Source organism: Prosopis cineraria, unplaced genomic scaffold (genome assembly GCF_029017545.1).
Source record: "Prosopis cineraria cultivar Desert tree isolate PC_DT_omini unplaced genomic scaffold, ASM2901754v1 PC3, whole genome shotgun sequence".
NCBI lineage: Eukaryota > Viridiplantae > Streptophyta > Magnoliopsida > Fabales > Fabaceae > Prosopis > Prosopis cineraria.
Window position 1 is genome coordinate 35,135,808 of NW_026555334.1, and position 19,125 is coordinate 35,154,932.

A 19,125-nucleotide genomic window follows, 5' to 3' on the forward strand; every position below is an offset into this window, starting at 1 on the left:
GATGAAATAAGATGGCGTTTTCATGCAAAATTAGAGTGGGTCCTTTATAGACATCTAAGATAAGTCTACACAGTTATTTTTATAAATTGTTTTGTTTATATTTTATTTTGACATTGATGTTTCAGTGCCAATTTTATCACCACAACAATCATACATAGCATAGCATTGCGCAGTTTACCTCAAAAGAAAAAAAAAAAAACAAAAGAAAAAGTGAACGTTAACTGTGAAGTATTTTGCAGTGCTTATAAGGTATTTAAGAGATATTAATTATATTTATTAATATAATTCCTATTTAAATTTGCGAGAGAGAATGCAATATAAATTTAATTTTTATTTAAATATAAATAAAATAAAAGTTTATTCCTTTTTTAAAGTAAATTTAATAATGTAACTATTTTTTTTAATTCTGTTGAGGTACTGGTTAGGGTATTTTATAATAGTGATTTTTAAAGCTCGAGCATAAAGATCTTAATTTTTACCTCACATTCACAATTCATCATGGAATTAACTATGCCAAAAACTTTTCAGCGCTGCTTCGGCGCTTCCCTTAACGGGGAATTTGCATTGAAGCTGATAAATATCGACATTTAATTATTGATATCCGAGAAGGGCACAAGTTTTTATAGATTCATATGTCTCTCTTCCATGTTAATGATTAATTATGCGCTGTAAAGATGTCATTAAATGCTGCAAAAATCAATTCAACAACTCTCACAGCCTTACACTCTCTTTATCACATTCACTGTGAACATTGATGTAACTAAGGACAGCTGCTTGAGTTGACTGAGCCAGTGCTACAGAGAGAGAGAGAGAGAGAGAGAGAGAGAGGGGGGGGGGGAAAAAAACAGTGCTGGTTGCATTATTAGTGTTTTGAACCCGGATTGGTTAGGATGGTCCGACGGTTGAATGCTTAACAAAATAACTTGGTTCAACCATTGAACATTTGGATCGGGTTGATTTAGGAGGTTTTAAGAGAATTAAATTTATCTTGAAAATCAAAGTTGGGTCAACCCAATTTGGAGCCTAAAAAAAAGAAAAACTAAGTTCAATCATTTGAATTCATAATTTTTTACTCTAATCTCTGGCCTTATGTAATCTTTGATATTTTTGGGCTCAAATTCTAATCTCTCCTCTAATCTTTGCCTCCAACTTTAACAATCTAACTCTTGACATTGAAATTAAAGCTTGTGAGTCGTGATATAATGGCATACCTCTAACTCCAACATTTTATTTCAAGATCCCAAACTTGTGTTGACTTACCTCTGCCTCCAGCTCCAATGGTCGAGGCATCTAGCTTTTAGCATCAAGATTTTAAGTATTATTGACAAATTATTATTCTATTTATATATTTGTATATATAAATACTACTCTCTTCGTCCTAAATTATAAAATACTTTTAGACAAAATTTTACATACTAATAAAGCTCATTAAATACACTTTACAACGTTACTTTTTCAAGATAAAAATATAAACTTTTAAAAATACTTTTCATTTAATACTCGATTGATAAAAAAATATTAAAGAGAGAGAATATATGAGAATGATAATATTAAAAAATTATCATTAATAAAATTTTATTTTTATCAAAATGTTTTATATTTTGTGACGCTAAATCTTTTTTAAAAGTGTCTTACAATTTTGGAATGTAGAGAGTATTTTTTAGTTTGACCAACGGTCTAACAGATTAAAACATTGAGCATTGTTATATTCCCTCTCTCCCATATTCGATAGAGAATATTTGTTTTTTTTCTATTTATAAATCACGTTATTAAATTTTTATCATAAATTATCTTTTTATCTTCCATTGAGTATTAAAAAGAAAAAATATATTATTAAAATGTACATATTTAATAAGAGTAGAGTTGAGAACTTTTTAAATTTTTAGTTAGAATTAACAAGTTTTAAGGTTTTTTTTAATTCTAGCAAAACATGTTAAAAATGATTTATAAATAAGATCATAGAAGTAATCAATAGTAATATGGCTTGATTATGAAAGAAACTATTACTTCATTCTAAATTATAAGATATTTATAGACAAAATTATACATTATAATGAAGTTCATTAAATATACTTTATAACTTTATTCTTCAAAACATAAATATAAATTTTAAAAAATATCTTTCATTTAATACTTCATTTATGAAAGGATATTGAAAAAAAAGAATATAATGAGAATGATAATATTAAAAAGTATCATTAATAAAATTTTATTTTTATTAAAATATATTATATTTTGAGATGTTAAATCTCCTTAAAAAATATTTTATAATTTAAAATGGTGGTGGCGCTATATAATGTAAACATAATTACTCAATCATCTAGACATTTATTGCAATTTTTTCCTCATAAAATCAATCTACAGCCAAAAATTTGAAGACAACGTTTAATTAGTATACGAAAAATATTTTTTTAAAAAAAATATGACAGACACATTTCTATTTCAAAAAACACTTTTTAAGTAATTAAATATTACATACGAAACTAAATAGTTATATACGGTCAATTAACAAATACAAGCAAGAAGTTCTGAACAAAAAAAAAAAAACAAGTACTAACAAGAAGGAAAAGATAATATATATATATATATATATATATTATGTCGCTATCAGTCTCCCGTGACATACCCCCGTCCCAGTCTTCCAGGCCGCGCTCTCATTTCAGCTCCAAAAACAAAAAGAAAAAAGAAAAAACGACCACTCTCTGTCTCTCATTCGTCTTCTCCTATGGCTCCCAATCTTGGCTCGTCATTCTCCAATAGTACCAGAACCAGTAATGGTTAAAGGGTCCCTTAATAGTTACTAATACACACTGCAGTAAATGCCTCGTCAGTGTCCCTAGTACAGCCTTCTCAACTACCTTCCTCACCGTCTTGTACATCTCTTCATTTAGCGCATCCATTATCAGACCAAAATTAAACTGCATTTCTTTCTTGTTGACTCTTATTTGGTCGTTCCAGGGTGTCGTTCTTTGTTGTTGTCTGATAAACAATCACATTCTTTGCTTCATGAACTTCGCTACATTCTTCACGTTCCATTTTCTTCCTCACGGGTTTTGGATTAGCTTGTTGGATCATGCATAACCATTCATCAACTTGGAGGAATCTCCACTTTCTTTGCCAATTTAAGCGGGTGTGGAGCAGTTGCGATGGATTGCTCGAAGCTGCTGCTCATAAATTTTCTTCCTGAGTAGGATTTTCTCATAGTAACTTACTTTTGAAATGGGAATATTTGAAGCGTAGTTATTTTTAATCATTTTCCGTCTGGCGTCTTTTCTTTCTTTGATCATTCATATTCCAAAACTTCTGCTAATTTCGATCCTCACCTTCATGAAATTGTGTGTCTAACGTTCCAAACCGGTTCAATGAGATACTTTCACCTTCTTCTGGTTCTGTCCTGGTTTTTGTCCATCCAAAGCAGCTATGAACTGCAGGCTGCTCAAACTCGAGTCCTGTCACAGTTGAGGAAGTATCTGGAGAACCCTCCCTCGTTGGAAACTTGGGAAGATTATCATGGAGACTTCTGTAACATATCTCCATCCGCACGGATGAGCATTAAATGTGAGGACAATTCTGTAACAGAGCTTAAAATTATGGGAGATAAACCTGTGAAGGTCAAAGAGTTTAACGGGTTAGCGATTCCTAATCAAACATTGTCCGGGAGCTTCTCTATTGATTCTTTTTTTACCACATTGGTCAGGTTAACCAACTTGAAGGTTCTTAGCTTGGTGTCATTGGGGATTTGGGGGCCACTCCCTGATAAGATTCATCGATTATCTTCACTTGAAATTCTGGACTTGAGCTCAAACTTCTTATACGGCACAATCCCACCAAAAATATCTACAATGGTAAACCTTCATGCACTAACCATTAACGCCAATTATTTCAACAGCACTATGCCGGATTGGTTTGATTCGTTATCTAATCTACAAGCTCTGAGTTTGAATGGCAACCGCTTGAAGGGTTCGTTCCCCTCTTCACTATGCAAAATTAAAGCGCTTACTGACATTTCCTTGTCTCACAATGACTTGTCTGGTAAATTGCCTGATCTGAGTACTCTCACTGGCTTGCATGTGTTGAATTTAGGAGATAATCATTTAGACTCTGAACTACCATTGATGCCGAAATCAGTAGTTACAATTCTCCTAAGTAAAAATTCATTTTCTGGAAAGATTCCCAAGCAGTTCGGTGAACTGGTTCTGCTTCAACATCTAGACCTTTCATCAAATCATCTTGGCGGGATTCCTCCATCCCCATTGTTCTCTTTGCCTAACATCAGGTACATGAATTTGGCAAGCAATATTCTGAGCGGGTCCCTTTCAAACAAACTAACTTGTGGGAGCAAACTTGGGTATGTGGACATTTCTAGTAACAAGCTAACTGGTGGACTTCCATCTTGCTTGGCAAGCACGTCTGATAGACGAGTCGTGAAAAATGGTGGGAATTGCTTCCAGACGCGAGGGTCTTACTGTAAACAGCCCAGTGTGAAGAAGTTCCAGGCACTGAAATTAGTTGGAGTTGTGGCCATTATTACTGGACTAGTGCTCATTCTTGTGCTGTTTGTGTTTGGTGTTTTCTTTTGTCGCAAGAGATGCCATTTGAGGAAAACATCTGGGCGGCATGCGGTGCCAAAAAGAGTAAGAGATAATTCCGCAGCAGGGGTTTCCTCAGAGCTCCTTGCAAGTGCCAGTAAGTATGTTGGTTAAGGAATATTGGTCTACTGTTTTGATTCAGAATCAAGTTACGGATGATAAAAAACAGCAGATGAAAAATAGTTAGGTCTTGATTTCTATATCTTTCAGGATTCATTGCTCAAGCAGTGAAGCTTGGAGCACAAGCTAATCCAGTCTGTCGAGTGTTTTCAATTGAAGAGCTGAAGGAAGCTACGAAAGATTTTGACGTGTCAACTTATATGGGTGAAGGCTCCATAGGGAAGGTACCGTTCTCATTCAGCCACTCATGTCATACTTTAAGAAATTAGATATTTTCTGGTTTTTCAGCTGTCATACTTCAGAATGAACAGAACAAGGAAAATGCTGATAAGAATTAAGAAGTACCTTCTTGTATAAATTACTCGAGTTTTCTCAGTTCCTGGGACCTTCCCATGGCCTCTTTTAATCAAGTTTGCTGCCCAATTTCAGTTGTACAAAGGTAAACTGGAAAATGGACCCTATGTAGCAATACGATCTTTGTCTCTCTCAAAGAAATGCTCAATTCAGAATCTTAAAGGGCGGCTGGATTTACTCTCAAAGCTTCATCATCCTAATTTGGTTTGCCTCTTGGGTCATTGTATAGATAGTGGTGGACAAGATCATTCCAGTACCCTCAAATTTCATCTTGTTTATGAGTATATACCAAATGGGAATTATCGTGCACATCTGTCAGGTTAGCATAACAGTATAGTCCATTAATGAATGAGTGCATAAATTTCATCAAAGTTGCCTTCCTTCTCTCTTTCAATTATATACATTGCCTCTCATATGCATTACGTAGGGTAAACCATAATCAAGGTGAAACTTGGTATGATGTTTACCTTGAGCAATGTCTTGGTCAGTGCATAGCGCATATAGCTTTCTGTTTTGGGGGTTTCAACCCGCTAATCTTTCTGTATCATAACATTCAGAATTTTCTCCAGAGAAGGCACTAAAGTGGTCTGATAGACTGGCAATTTTAATTGGAGTTGCCAAGGCAGTGCATTTCTTGCATACTGGGGTTATACCTGGCTGTTTTAGAAACCAATTGAAGACGAACAATATTTTGCTTGATGAGCATAACATTCCCAAACTGAGTGATTATGGGATGTCCCTCATCAGAGAAGAAATTGAAAAGCTTGAGGTACATCTGCTAGCTCTTTAATGCCAATGTTTATACTTAATTTGTTATGATTGATCCTTGAGTGACTCTGTTGCTTTCTATTTTTTTATATAGGCTACTGGAGAGAGCCCAATATCATGGTATGAATGCCGATTGAAGCTTATTTTATTTCTAGCAGAATGCCTATCCGCTGAATTTTTGGCTCGTGTTGGGTTGGAATGTTAGTTTCAATTCTGCACCTTTTCTGTTGTCATAGCTGCCATTATAGTATCATGATAATTTTAAATCATTAGTAGCAGGCTCATAGCCATTACCTAAGCATCACCAGCAGAATGATCCCATATTGATTCATCTTCCTCTCTCATAAGTAATTTTGGCTTCTTTGGGTAAATTTGTTTCGGTGTATAACATGCTTATCATTCAATTAAAATTTCCTGTTCAGCCAAACGACAGCAATGGAGGATGATGTTTATAATTTTGGATTCATATTGTTGGAATCGCTTGTTGGTACCATAGCAAGTGAGAAAGGAGAAGAATATTTCCTGACTGAAAAGGTAAAGAGAAGCTTTTGAAAACTGTGTTTTACTGAGCAAATGGATATGTTCTGTTTCTATGTCAATTTTATCTTCACTGTCAAAATAACTTCCAAGATTCTCTAACCAGAGCGTGAAAACATGTTTTACCACCTGCAACGTCCTCTTTGATGCACCTTGGTGAATTCTTATTGGTTTATTGATGTGAGGAATCTGCTATGACGCAGAGCCTAATCTGTTGTCTCATTGTGGCCTTTAAGTAGTCCAAATTCCTTGGAAGTCCCCAGATCTTGGTTTCTAGGATCACCTAAAGACTCAAAAGCTTTGGGAACTTATATTCTCTCTAACGCATATGAAAATTGCCTACCTCTGGTGAGCTATTAATGTAGTTGAGTTCTGGTCTTGTGGACACAGGCATCATTTGGGAGTCAAGATGGTCGAAGAAAGATAGTGGATCCGATAGTGTTGACCACCTGCTCTCAAGAGTCATTATCAATTGTAGTATCTATAACAACCAAATGCATATCCCCGGAACCATCATGTCGTCCCTCTTTTGAAGATGTCCTTTGGAACTTACAATACGCAGCTCAAGTCCAGGCCACTGCAGATGCAGATCAGAAATCAGATTCTGCATGATGCTATTCATGTTGATGATGTCTTCTCCTATACAAATAAAATGTCAGATCTCAATCTTCAATCTTATATTCACTTGTTATGACAGAGCTAGTTAGAATTCATATCCCTTCTAGAGACAGTAAAAATTAAGGCTCTGGTGAGGCAAATCTTGAACTTGACTAACAGCTGCTGGGATCAAGTCTGCATTAAATGAAATTTGGTGGAAACTGGAAACTGTGGAGGTTGAAGTAGACGGAGTTTCAGAGATCAGGAACGCTTCAAGTGGATGTATAGACCTAGTCTGAGATATCACGTCAAATTGCAACTTCTTTCAGTTTTGAAATTTTATGTTGGTCTTTCTTCAAATTTTTATTTGATTTCCTTAATTTTAGAAGAACATTTAACAAAACAAACTTTTCAAATAATATGATCTGATCTGCATATATTCATTAATGTCATCCGAGTCCTATTTGAACAGTTTATATGACGAGGTGGCTTGAAAACAAAACAATATGCATTTATTATTAGGCTTTTGAAATGCCCATTTTCATTTTAGGAGAAGCAGTTAGTACACAAAAATAAACACTATATTTTCGTTTTCATTTTAAATTTGTTATGAATTTAATGTTGTAAATTGATTGATTGATATTAAAATCTATAACCAAATGCTCATTACTTTTTGTCCTTTTTTGTTTGATAATTTAGAAGTCAATTATCAATTTGTCTCGTGAAACCGCAAGGCAAAAGGTGGAATTAATAATTAATGATAGGACTATATTGCTAACAAAGGGAGAGGCAAAATGCACAATCAATTGAATTTTCAACTAGAAAGAAAGTAGGAATATGAAATGTGAAAGAAAAGGAAACGAGCTTTATATGCTAACTAGATTTTTTATATGTATGATATAACTTTCAGTTATAATATAGGAAAAATATAATTATCAGTTCCTATAGTTTTATCAGGTTTTGTTTTTAGTCTCAATAATTTTTTAAATATTTTTAATCCCTATAATTTTAAAAAGATTGAGTGATATTTATTTTTTAGATCCCTATAATTTTTTTCAGTGTTTTTAGTCCTTATAAGAACTAAAAACATTGAAAAAAAAAATTACAGAGACTAAAAGTAAAACCTGATAAAATTATAAAGACTAAAAAGTATGTTTTTCCTATAATATAAAGGAATAGAAAGAAGAAAAAATTTAATGAGTTCAATTTCTAAAAATGAATAGAAGATTAAAATTGTTTAATATAGATAAAATGCAAAGGAAATAAGTAAATAAAATTATTTACAAATTTTAAACCACTTATTTATATAATAATTTGTTATATTTTATAATGTGTTATACTATATGTGTGAATAAAAAAAATAAAACAATGCATTTCATTCTAAAATTTATTATCCTATGAGCCTTGTGTATTAGTAGAATTGAGAATATGAATTAAGTTTGTTGTGCTACCCATTTATGCTTGCTATTTGGGTGCTTGGGTTTAAAAAATTGAAAATTATTTATATAAAAGATTTCTAAGCCTATCTCATTTAAACCCTAAAAATGGTCTTGGGTTCAAGTGACATTAGAATATGCGTTTATAGTTTAGAATGATGAACTACGCTACTTATTTTGGATTTGAGAGAATTATAATTTATATTTTAGATAATAAATATATAAAATTACAGTATCAAACTTAATTTAAAAAAAATAAAAAATTGGGTTTTTTAACTTAGCACTAAGCTTACTTTAATAAAGACTAGTTTCAAAAAATAATTAATTTTAAGGTAAAAGCTTTACATGCACAAGTCCATAAGAGCCAAGCTTGTTTTTTGATTTTATATATTAGAAGTTATTTTTATTTGCAACTTATTTTTATGATATTTTTCTCTTTTTGCATAGTAAAAAATAAATAATTTATTTTATTATACAATTTATTACATTTTAAATGTTGAAAATAAGCATCAAATTATTTTTTAGAATTCATTATGTGTAAATTAAAATTCTAGAAATGAAAAAAAATTCATTGCATTGCATGCCGACCATTTTACAATTTGTGTAATTTTCATTTAAATTTTGTTGCGTGTTTCACACACATATTTTTTATTATAGGTTTCTATATTCACTGTTCATCTTTTTTTAAAAACTTCTTTAAAATTGAAATCCATTAATTTTTATGAAGCTTTTCCATTTTTTATAAAAAAAAAAATTAGTTGTGACATATATACTCTCTCTATCCTAATTTGTAAAACATATTTAGAGATAATTCAGTGTTTAGAAATATAAAATACTTTGACAAAAACAATGTTTCATTGATTATATTTGTTTTAATACTAATCTTCCCTCTTTATTATATTTTATTTCTCTATTTATGTTTCATTAATAAAGTTATATTAAATTAAATATATTTTTAAAAATTTATATTCGTGTTTTAAAACAATAAGATTGTAAATTATATTTAATAAAATTTATTAGGATATATAATTTGTTAAAAAATATCTTATAAACTACTTCCTTTGAACTACAATAAAAGGCATTGGTAATTACTTTGTGGTTCTAAAAAAATTAGTTGAAATCTTAATCTTTAAAAAAATTATATTTTTTTAATTATACCTTTATTAAATACTCTATATACTCCATCCATTCAAAAATATAAAATATTTTTTGAAGAGTTAAATATTTAAAAAGGTGAGGCATTTTTAATCTTTTGAGGTGTAATCATTACCTTTTTTAAAAAGTATCTCTATTGATAATGATTTTATATTTATTATAGAGTATTTAATATGGGTAAATATGAAAAGATTGAGTTAGTTTAAAAATAAGTAATCACTTTATTAAAGGATGAGATTCAATTAAAAATGCTTTATATTTTTTAATGAAGGGAGTAGGTGTTTCAATAATGACAATTGAATAAAAAAAATAATACTAATAAATAAAGTAGAAATATAGTTAGAAAATATTTTTATAAAAATTATTCAATGGCCTATATTTTAAATTAAGTAAGACTTTTAAACGATATGTTATATTATGGTTTGGATGGAATACTTTTTAGTATTCATTCCATATTCACTAGTTATTTTTTGCCATAGATCCCAGACCCACCTTTTTTTCTTATAAAAGCCCTCATAATCTTTTATTTTTATTTGCTATATAATAATTTTAAAAAATACTATATATGTCTACAAAATAGTCACATGGTTACCATATATGCCAAATAGTAAATATCCATGTCTTGAAATCTAGACTGAACTAATAATTGATCGCTCAATAAAACAACTTAGTTCAACTATTTCGATCACGTGGGCATTTGGACTAGGTTGACTTGGGTGATTTTAAGAGAATCAGAGTTAATCCAGAAATCAAATCGGGTCAATTCGGTTCAAAGCTTAAAAAAACTTAAGCTCGGTTACTTGGATTTGTGATTTATCTTTTCTAATATCTAATTCTCTTCTCTAATATTTGATTTCTCATATATGGCTTAAGCTCAATCTTTGATTTCTCCTCCAACCTTTGCCTCTAGCGATCAAACCTTTAAGATTAGAAGTTTGTGAATCATGACATGATAGCATGTCTCCAGCTCTAGCATTTTGCTTTGAGATTGTGAGCTTATGTCAACATGCCTTTACCTCCAGCTTTAGCAGTTTAGGCGTTTAACCTTTGGTGTTAGGATCCCAAACACTATCAATAAATTAATATTTCATTTATATATTTTTATATATAAATATTATTTTTATTTAATTTTTATGTTATTAGTTTAATTGCTGGTTTAACTGATTGAATCATAATAATGGCAATCTTTTACACTTTTTGATTTAATGTCTAATCTGAGTTTTAAAATATTAGTAAATATAATAGATGGGAGACGACTAGATCGGTCAAGAAGCTGAAGCTTGATGTGGGAGTGAATATCTCAAACTACCTTCTGTGAATGGCAAACCTCTGAACATTACATGACACACAAGACTATCACAACCTTATTCACCATTTCAGCTAAGCTCAACTTTTATGATGAAGTCGCTGCACCTAAGCCTCAAATAATGTTTTTTTGAAAATTAATAAATCTACATTAATAAGTCATTGTTGATGGCCCTTAAAATTATTTTATTTTTCTATCACTACAATCTGAATGTCATAAAAGTTCTTTTTATTCAGAGATAGATGATAGAAATTTCAAAACATCCTCGTGAGTGATTTCATTTTGTGTTATTTATATCATATTGCTGGAGTGACTGTTTTTTGATAAATCAAACAAAAATATCATTCAAAAAATTGACATCTAAACAAGTTGAAATCATTAATCAATAATTACATAAGTTTCCATTAGATTATCAACTGATTGCAAAAACTATTTTCTACTGAAAGAAGTCATTGAGAAATTGAATAAAAGATAAAATTTAAAGCATAGGATTAATAAAATATTAATATTTTAAAAATTAAATTATTAAATTATGCTTTTTTTTTTGCAGCAAATTTATTCTAATATATACACAAGTTTTTCAACCCAAAAACACTCTGATTGGGCTTGTGAAATATGGACCACACTGGTGGCCTGAGCCCAGAATGCATTGGTGAACAGATGTTGGTGGGCCCCACTATCAGAATCCAGTTTCCTCGACTGTGATGTGCGGGTATGCTTCTTCCCCACGATCATCATGTCGGCGCACAAGACTCCTCCTCTTCGCATTTGGAGATTCGGGCCTTTCTCTCTCTCTCTCTCTCCTCTTTGCGTATTCTTCACGCGTCTCTCCTAGTTCCCTGTGCTCTTCTTGGTACACACCCAACGTCTTTGGCTTGAATTACACCAACTGAGTTGTTCGCTTCTTAACTAACCACTAGTGTCCCTGTCGAACCCACAATAACAACCAGGGCCATTCTCTATAAGCTCGCGTGAGCGTCACTTCCCACTCGAAATTTCATAGGGACAATGTCACATAGGGTCACTAGCATACACCAGTTTACATTGAAGGCTTAATAAAACTTGAAAACACAATGTAAACTCGAAAGTCCTTTTTATGAATTTTATTATAAATAAAAGAATGCATTTATTTTTATTTCAATTGAATGTCCATATATATATCACATGATACTCATAAATTTTTAACACATTGTTCATGAATGCACAAGACATATGGTGAACATAATTTAACTTAAAATAAAATGTATATGCTTGTAAAAGATGTACAACATAATGTCTATGAATCTACAATAAGATATTCATCAATTCTCAACACAGTAAGCACAAATAAACCTACAACATTTATATAACATAAAATACATAATGAATAATATACTTTCATTTAAATAATATACTTCAAGTTAATATCTATTAAATATACTATACATTTATGAACATTATATTAGAGTTCGTAAATATTATATTGTGTATATATAAATATTCTATTGAGATAATAACAAATGTGTTTTTCATCTATAACAAAATTTATAAGGAGAGCCTTTGGACCTGTGCAATGCGTTTTTAGTATCAGTCTATTAGGTAATAAATGTAAATTTTTATACTTTGAAGGCTCTAGTGAGATTTTTCCAATTTTATAATGCCTGCTTTTGTGCCCTGCCGTCACCATCGCGATCACAAATGCAACGTTACAGTCCTATAATTTTCACTTGCCGCGGACGACCTCGTTTTGGCTATCCCGACTCCTCCCCATTTTTGGGTCTCATCATAATGATAACAATATATTGACGACTTCTTACTTTTTACTTTACACATGAAAATTCTATTCTCTGCCGTCAGCTTTGCTTTGATGCTTTCCACTATTTTCCTCTTCTTTATTTTCTATTCTTTGTTGTCCGGACGTTTTCGGTTCTCTTCCGGAGCTCGGAGTTTCAGTGAGATGTGTCCTAGTCTCAGCAAGTGGAGATCCATTTTGATGGCAGAGCAATGAACCCTTCCAGTTTTCGTTAGCTCTTGCAGCTCTCTCAAGTCTAATTCTGTCAATATTTTGTAGTAACTCTACCATCACCCGTGGTAAGGTCTGCATTAATCTGTTGGTTCTTCGTTTGTTTTGTCGCATTCTTTTTTAGCCCTCTTGTGATGAATATAGTTGTGTATTTACTATTTAACTTGTAATTATATTCCATGGTCCGCCTTTTCAAGCTTCTGCATATTCTGTGCTTTAAACCGTTGCCTTCTACATCAATTCTTTGAAACAATGCGCCGATCTGATGCTTCTATCTTTGATTCTGAAGCTTGACCAGAAGTTCTCCATTTGTTTTTTATTCCATTTTTTTAGTTTTTACTTTTTATCTGCATTTCTTTAGTTGTCGCTGTGCAATCTGTTTCTAGATTTCGAGCTCTATTTGCTGGTTTGTCTGTACCCGCAGCTCTGCTATAACCATTCATTGCCTGCCTTTGAATAGAAATTACTTGCCTTTGTGTTCTATTATATATATAAGGCTCGAAAGTTGCTTCCTGATGTATAGCATTTTAGCTGTTCTGCTACACAGGGCTTGGAATTCTAAATATTTCCGACGTTGAAGTTAGCAAGTTTATCTGGAAGGGACTCATTACCTTGGCACCATGGTTTCTAGCCTGAAAGCAAAGAGCAGGAGAAGTGCTAGTGTCAAAATCAATTACCTCATTCATATCGAGGAAATTAAGCCTTGGCCCCCTTCACAATCTCTAAGATCCGTTCGTTCTGTACTGATACAATGGGAGAATGGTGAACGCTATTCAGGCTCTACCAGTCATGTTGTCCCTTCGCTGGGTTCTGATACAGAAGAAGGAAAAATTGAATTTAACGAGTCGTTTAGACTCCCCGTAACTCTATTGAGAGATATGTCCATTAGAGGTGGTCATGCTGATATATTCCAAAAGAATTGCTTGGAGTTCAACTTGTATGAGCCCCGAAGAGATAAGACTCTTAAGGGTCAGTCGCTGGCGACTGCCATCATAGACTTGGCAGATTATGGTATCCTTAAGGAGACCTTAAGCATCAGTGCTCCGATGAACTGCAAGAGGAACTACAAAAACACAGATCAGCCACTTCTACTCATAAAAATTCAGCCTATTGAAAAGAGTCGCACTGGCTCCTTGTCAAGGGTTAGTTTGTCTAAAGTGGTGTCAAAGGACGTTAATGGTGGTGACTTAACATTGACGAATGAAGAATACGCTAAAGAATCTGAGATTGCCACTTTTTCTGATGATGATGTTTCTTCACATTCATCTGTGGCAGCTGTTGCTTCCGCCCTAGAGGGAAATAGGCGTATACCTGCTGAACTTGTAGAGGTACTCATGTTGTCTTCCATTCTTTTATTGATAGAGTCATGGATTTTTCTTTTATTGTTAACTAGATCAATTAGAACGTCTACTTGCATAGGCCTTCAGTGTCTCTCACACAAAGGATATGTCCATTTGAAAAAGGGAGGGGGGGTTCCAACTTGCTAGTCCCATTCCATGACCAAGCATTTTTTTTTTTCAAAATTATATTATGCATCATTACATCTTTTTTTCCCCCAAAAAATCTGATTTGGACATATTGCAATAGGACAAAACCTTGAGACTTTATCTTTGCTGGAAAAGGATTATAAATTGCTGCTAGCACCATCATAGGACTGTCACCGTAAACTGTTCTTTAGAATTAACGTTGACAAAGAAATTTAACTTCAATGTTTTTATCAGCGGCACAGCAAAGCAGTCTGTATGCTGATTGAATCTCATCAATATATAAAGAAACAATGAAGAATACTTTTCAGTTTAATACAGTAATTGCTATTTAATGGCAGACTGGATCAACTCAAAACACCAGTGGGGATGACAAGGAGCATCTGGCAAGGCTTGAAAAATCAAATATGATGCCACAAGATACATGCCAAAAGCTGGAGAGGAGTTCATCAAGCACATCATCATTGGAAATGTCATCTGATCTCGGGAGTCCGGTAAATGGTCATGCTTCTTCTAATTCCACTGATTGTAATTCGGTGACAACTCAAAAGCATGTGGTTACCCAAAATGCTTGTTCTTATCCATCTTTGGCTCATGACAAATTTGAGGCAGATTTCAAGATCAAGACAAGAAACGGTGATAGTAAACATTCAGATGAGGAGGTTCATGAAAAGGTTGTTAATCATAGAAATATAGTTACAGACGTTCAAATGTACAACCAGAATTCAGGTTCTGTAAATTGTGATGTTTCTGAAGTCATTGATAAATTCAATGGGATGTATGAGGAAAGTGCCAACACAGAAAATGAAAAATCAGCAGCGCAAGGTGTCAATGATCATGCCTTATTGAGTAGCAGTTCATATCCTTTAGGCACAGCAAATATTATAAAAAGTGAAAGATTAAAGCATGTAAAGTCTGTGAGGTCACCAGCAGACTCAGTTAGGATTGCAGGATCACTTGGTAGTTATCATAATTTGGATGTGAAGGAAATTGGCAACGTTGGAGATGCACAAAATACTGGAGAAAAAATCAGAACCATTGACAAGAAAGATGCTAAAATTTATCCAAAGGAAGCAAGAATGATCATTCTAGACAGCAAAGTCGAGCATTTAGAAAACAAGATAAAGATGCTTGAAGGAGAGTTAAGAGAAGTTGCTGCTATTGAGGCTTCTTTATATTCAGTAGTTGCAGAGCATGGGAGCTCCATGAGTAAGGTCCATGCTCCAGCTCGGCGTCTTTCTAGGCTGTATCTCCATGCTTGTAAAGAAAACCTTCGAGCAAGAAGGGCTGGGGCAGCTAAAAATGCTGTTTCTGGGTTAGTACTTGTCGCTAAGGCATGTGGAAATGATGTCCCAAGGTATACCTGAGCTATTCTGCCAAGACCAAGCACTTTTTTCTAAGCATTAATCTATCTGCTTCCTATCGTTTGCTAAGATTTTAATGTTGTTCTTGAGCACAAAGAACCACAAGTTATATCGTCATGAAAATTTCAAGATTTTCTCTTGGGTGAAAAAAGAAGGAAGCCATTTAATTAGTCTCGGAAAACAAGTAGCTTACAAAGTGTAATGAAAAATATTCTGTGTTTTATGCTGAACTTCCATGCATTACTTGTTAAATAATTGTTAGAATGAGAATCAGCATTATCTAAACTAACAAATTTCCCGGCTAAATTGCATAGAAAGTACCAACATCAATGAGTCAGATTACTACTTAAGAGTTTGGTCAACTCACATTTTGCTTATTCTTCGTGCATAAAATTTAATGTGGTTTCTTGGTATTGACAACTGATAACCTCTTGAATCTGACTACAGGCTGACATTCTGGTTGTCTAATATCATTGTGTTGAGGACAATTGTATGCCAAACTTCCAAAGAAATGGTACAATCAGTTTTTGCAGAATCTAGTGTAAAAAGGAAAAGTGAGGGAGAGAGGAATGGCAAGACAACAAACTCATTGCGATGGAAGGGATCTTCACCTGGTGAAAATGAAAATACAGCACCAGAACTCAGAGGTTTTGGTAACTGGGATGAACCCCATGTGTTCACTTCAGCACTGGAAAAGGTAGAAGCCTGGATATTCTCTCGCATAGTGGAATCTATCTGGTGGCAGGTAATCTCTATTTTCTCATCTCTAACAATTTCTTGAAGCAGCCATGCAGGCTAATGAATAAAAATGACAATCTATTTGCACAAATCTAATGTAAATGAGTGAATCCTTCTGTGTCTATATTTAGACTCTGATTCCACACATGCAACCTGATGCAATAGCCACTAAAAAGGATGTGAACTCTGCCTCAAGAAGAAGCTATAGAAGGATGTCTAGCTCATGTGATCAAGAGCAGGGGAACATTTCACTAGATATTTGGAAGAATGCTTTTCGGGAATCCTGGGACAGGCTCTGTCCCATTCGAGCTGGAGGGCATGAGTGTGGCTGTTTGCCTGTGCTGTCTAGATTGGTTAGTTTTTCCGTCCTAATTCCTTATTCTCCTCCCCTTTTCTGTGCTAAAGGTACTTCAGTCTTTTATCGTATCTATCTTCTCTGTTTTATCTTAGTTGCCATATCTCTATGGTTTGGTCAGGATGGGCAAGGGGGAAAAGATTTGAATCGAGTGATTGCGTGAACAAAGAATTATGGTAGTCCTATGCATTGGCCAATGATTACTGCAATAAAATAAGAGCAGGAAAGGGCAAAAGGGCAGGGAAAAAACTTCACATCAGAGTTTAAAGCTGCAAAGTCATAGTTTCAATGTGATGGTCATTATATATCTTCTGGACTCTGGTTACATGTGATGTGTGGATAACATTTATATATAACTCTAACCAAATTCCATTCAGTAGTATCTTCCGGGTCTATGGTCCCTAAAAGTGAAAAGGATCATATTTAATGGATTGAAATACTACAGGTTCCTGGTATTAAAGGAATTATAATAATTACACAACAGACTCTATAATGGGGATACCTTCTGTATCTGGTTACTTGACGTCTAAGGTATCTTCATGGTTGAGATTATTGATGTGCTGAATGATCCCAATTTTCAGTCTCTTATTCTGGAGGAAGGAGTGGGAAAAAAGTATAATTTGCAAAGAATGTCTAGCAGAAGGCTTCACATCCGTAAATGCGGTTTTCTTAGCCATTTAAAATAAAACTCAAGCATGCTTTCTCTTACTTTAGTTGATGAAGTCTCTTTTTTGTCGGTATCATGACATTAGAACGAACCCTCTTAATCTAGATAATGGAGCAATGTGTGACAAGATTAGACGTGGCTATGTTCAATGCCATTCTTCGTGAATCTGCTGATGAAATCCCTTCCGATCCTGTATCTGATCCCATTAGTGATCCCAAGGTTCTCCCCATCCAACCTGGGCAATTAAGCTTTGGAGCTGGGGCTCAACTTAAAACTGCGGTAAACTAGTCAAACTCTCTCTCTCTCTCTCTCTATATATATATATATATATATATTTATATTTGAACTTCAATTTTTTAAAATTCAAACCTAAAGTTACGAGTTCAATCCGTGCATCTCTTTCTGTTGGTCTCTGATCCTTAATGTATATCTAAAAATAGGCCAGGACTGTAGCTTAGGAAACGATGAGCTATGATAGTGTGCACAACGTTTTATTTTTTGGTCTCAAGAGATAGCTCTTCTCATGTGTTCTGCTTATGTCAGATTGGGAACTGGTCTAGATGGTTGACTGACTTGTTTGGTATGGATGACGATGACTCATCCGAAGACAAGGATGACTCGCATGACAATGATGGGAGGCAGAATACATCCTTGAAGTCCTTCCATCTTCTGAATGCGTTTAGTGACCTTCTGATGCTTCCCAAGGATTTGTTGTTGAGTTCTTCCGTCAGGAGAGAGGTCTGCCAATGAACTTGAACATTTCTTTGCTACCAGCTGACTTGCTTAAAAATTTATGCGCCAGTTAATGCCAAAGAGATTGCTTGGTGCAGGTGTGTCCAAAGTTTAGCGCTCCACTTATCAAGAGGATTCTAGACAATTTTGTTGCAGATGAGTTTTGCCCTGATCCAATTCCCACCGTCGTTTTTGAAGCTCTGGACTCCCAGGTAAGATACCCAGTTTGCTCGTAATCTCTTGGCAGTTCAGTTTTAGTGCCATGATTTATATCGTTGGGAGGTAAACAATGTTGTCCTTGTTGGAGTTAAAAAATTTTTGGTAATCATCAGCCTAAACGCTGAAGATTTAGCTTTTGTTCTCAATCTGAAACAGGACGATCTCGAGTGTGGTAAGGAATGTGTTGGAACCTTCCCATGCAATGCAGCTCCCATTGAGTACTTACCTCCTCCGGCGACTTCCATAGTTACCATTTTCGGGGAGGTGGGAAGTGAATCTCAACTAAGAAGAAGCAGATCATCTGCTCTCAGGAAGGCTTACACCAGTGATGATGAGCTTGATGAATTAAATTCCCCTTTGTCTTCAATACTAATCGACGCCTCCGCATCTTCAGTGTCCTCAACAAAACTATGCTGGAAAACCAAAGAAATTCGCAATGGATCTACAGTTAGATATGAACTTCTCAGGGACGTGTGGATGAGCAGCGAGTAGTCTCGCGGATTCCTAAATTTTAGGTTTCTCTGCCTGTGAGATCTGTAAAATAGAAACAATAATAGAGGTGCATCACCCAGGTTTAGCTGAACATGAAATATTAAAAATCGAAATGGTGAGAATAGTGTGCATATAAATAATATTCATTTGACCGTCTCTCCTATCTACATGCAACTTGCCACTGGGCCCCAAAGACAGGTTAGTGAGATT

The 19,125-nt window shown here is 34.0% G+C and overlaps 2 protein-coding genes across 7 annotated transcripts; both read left to right on the forward strand.

Moving 5' to 3' along the window:
- The first annotated feature begins 2,670 nt into the window (after nucleotides 1-2,670).
- Nucleotides 2,671-7,408, forward strand: LOC129305117 (probable inactive leucine-rich repeat receptor-like protein kinase At3g03770). Of its 3 annotated transcripts, none has more exons than XM_054945053.1 (7): nucleotides 2,671-4,686; nucleotides 4,800-4,933; nucleotides 5,139-5,382; nucleotides 5,621-5,832; nucleotides 5,926-6,031; nucleotides 6,254-6,365; nucleotides 6,759-6,897. In XM_054945053.1, the coding sequence occupies exons 1-6, from the start codon at nucleotides 3,363-3,365 to the stop codon at nucleotides 6,325-6,327; spliced, it is 2,094 nt and encodes a 697-aa protein (XP_054801028.1). In that variant the 5' UTR covers nucleotides 2,671-3,362; the 3' UTR covers nucleotides 6,328-6,365; nucleotides 6,759-6,897. The 3 variants fall into 3 exon arrangements, with proteins under 3 accessions (XP_054801028.1, XP_054801027.1, XP_054801026.1); XM_054945052.1 differs by having other exon boundaries at nucleotides 2,678-4,686; nucleotides 5,633-5,832; nucleotides 5,926-5,951; nucleotides 6,759-7,408; XM_054945051.1 differs by having other exon boundaries at nucleotides 2,679-4,686; nucleotides 5,926-5,951; nucleotides 6,759-7,408.
- Nucleotides 7,409-12,670: 5,262 nt separating this feature from the next.
- LOC129306060 (uncharacterized) lies at nucleotides 12,671-19,071 on the forward strand. 4 transcript variants are annotated; one of them, XM_054946394.1, is made up of 9 exons: nucleotides 12,671-12,937; nucleotides 13,396-14,192; nucleotides 14,690-15,705; nucleotides 16,160-16,457; nucleotides 16,582-16,803; nucleotides 17,578-17,751; nucleotides 18,016-18,210; nucleotides 18,303-18,416; nucleotides 18,580-19,071. In XM_054946394.1, the coding sequence occupies exons 2-9, from the start codon at nucleotides 13,485-13,487 to the stop codon at nucleotides 18,913-18,915; spliced, it is 3,063 nt and encodes a 1,020-aa protein (XP_054802369.1). In that variant the 5' UTR covers nucleotides 12,671-12,937; nucleotides 13,396-13,484; the 3' UTR covers nucleotides 18,916-19,071. The 4 variants fall into 4 exon arrangements, with proteins under 4 accessions (XP_054802369.1, XP_054802370.1, XP_054802368.1 ...); XM_054946395.1 differs by having other exon boundaries at nucleotides 13,412-14,192; XM_054946393.1 differs by having other exon boundaries at nucleotides 12,671-12,932.
- The last annotated feature ends 54 nt before the right edge of the window (nucleotides 19,072-19,125 follow it).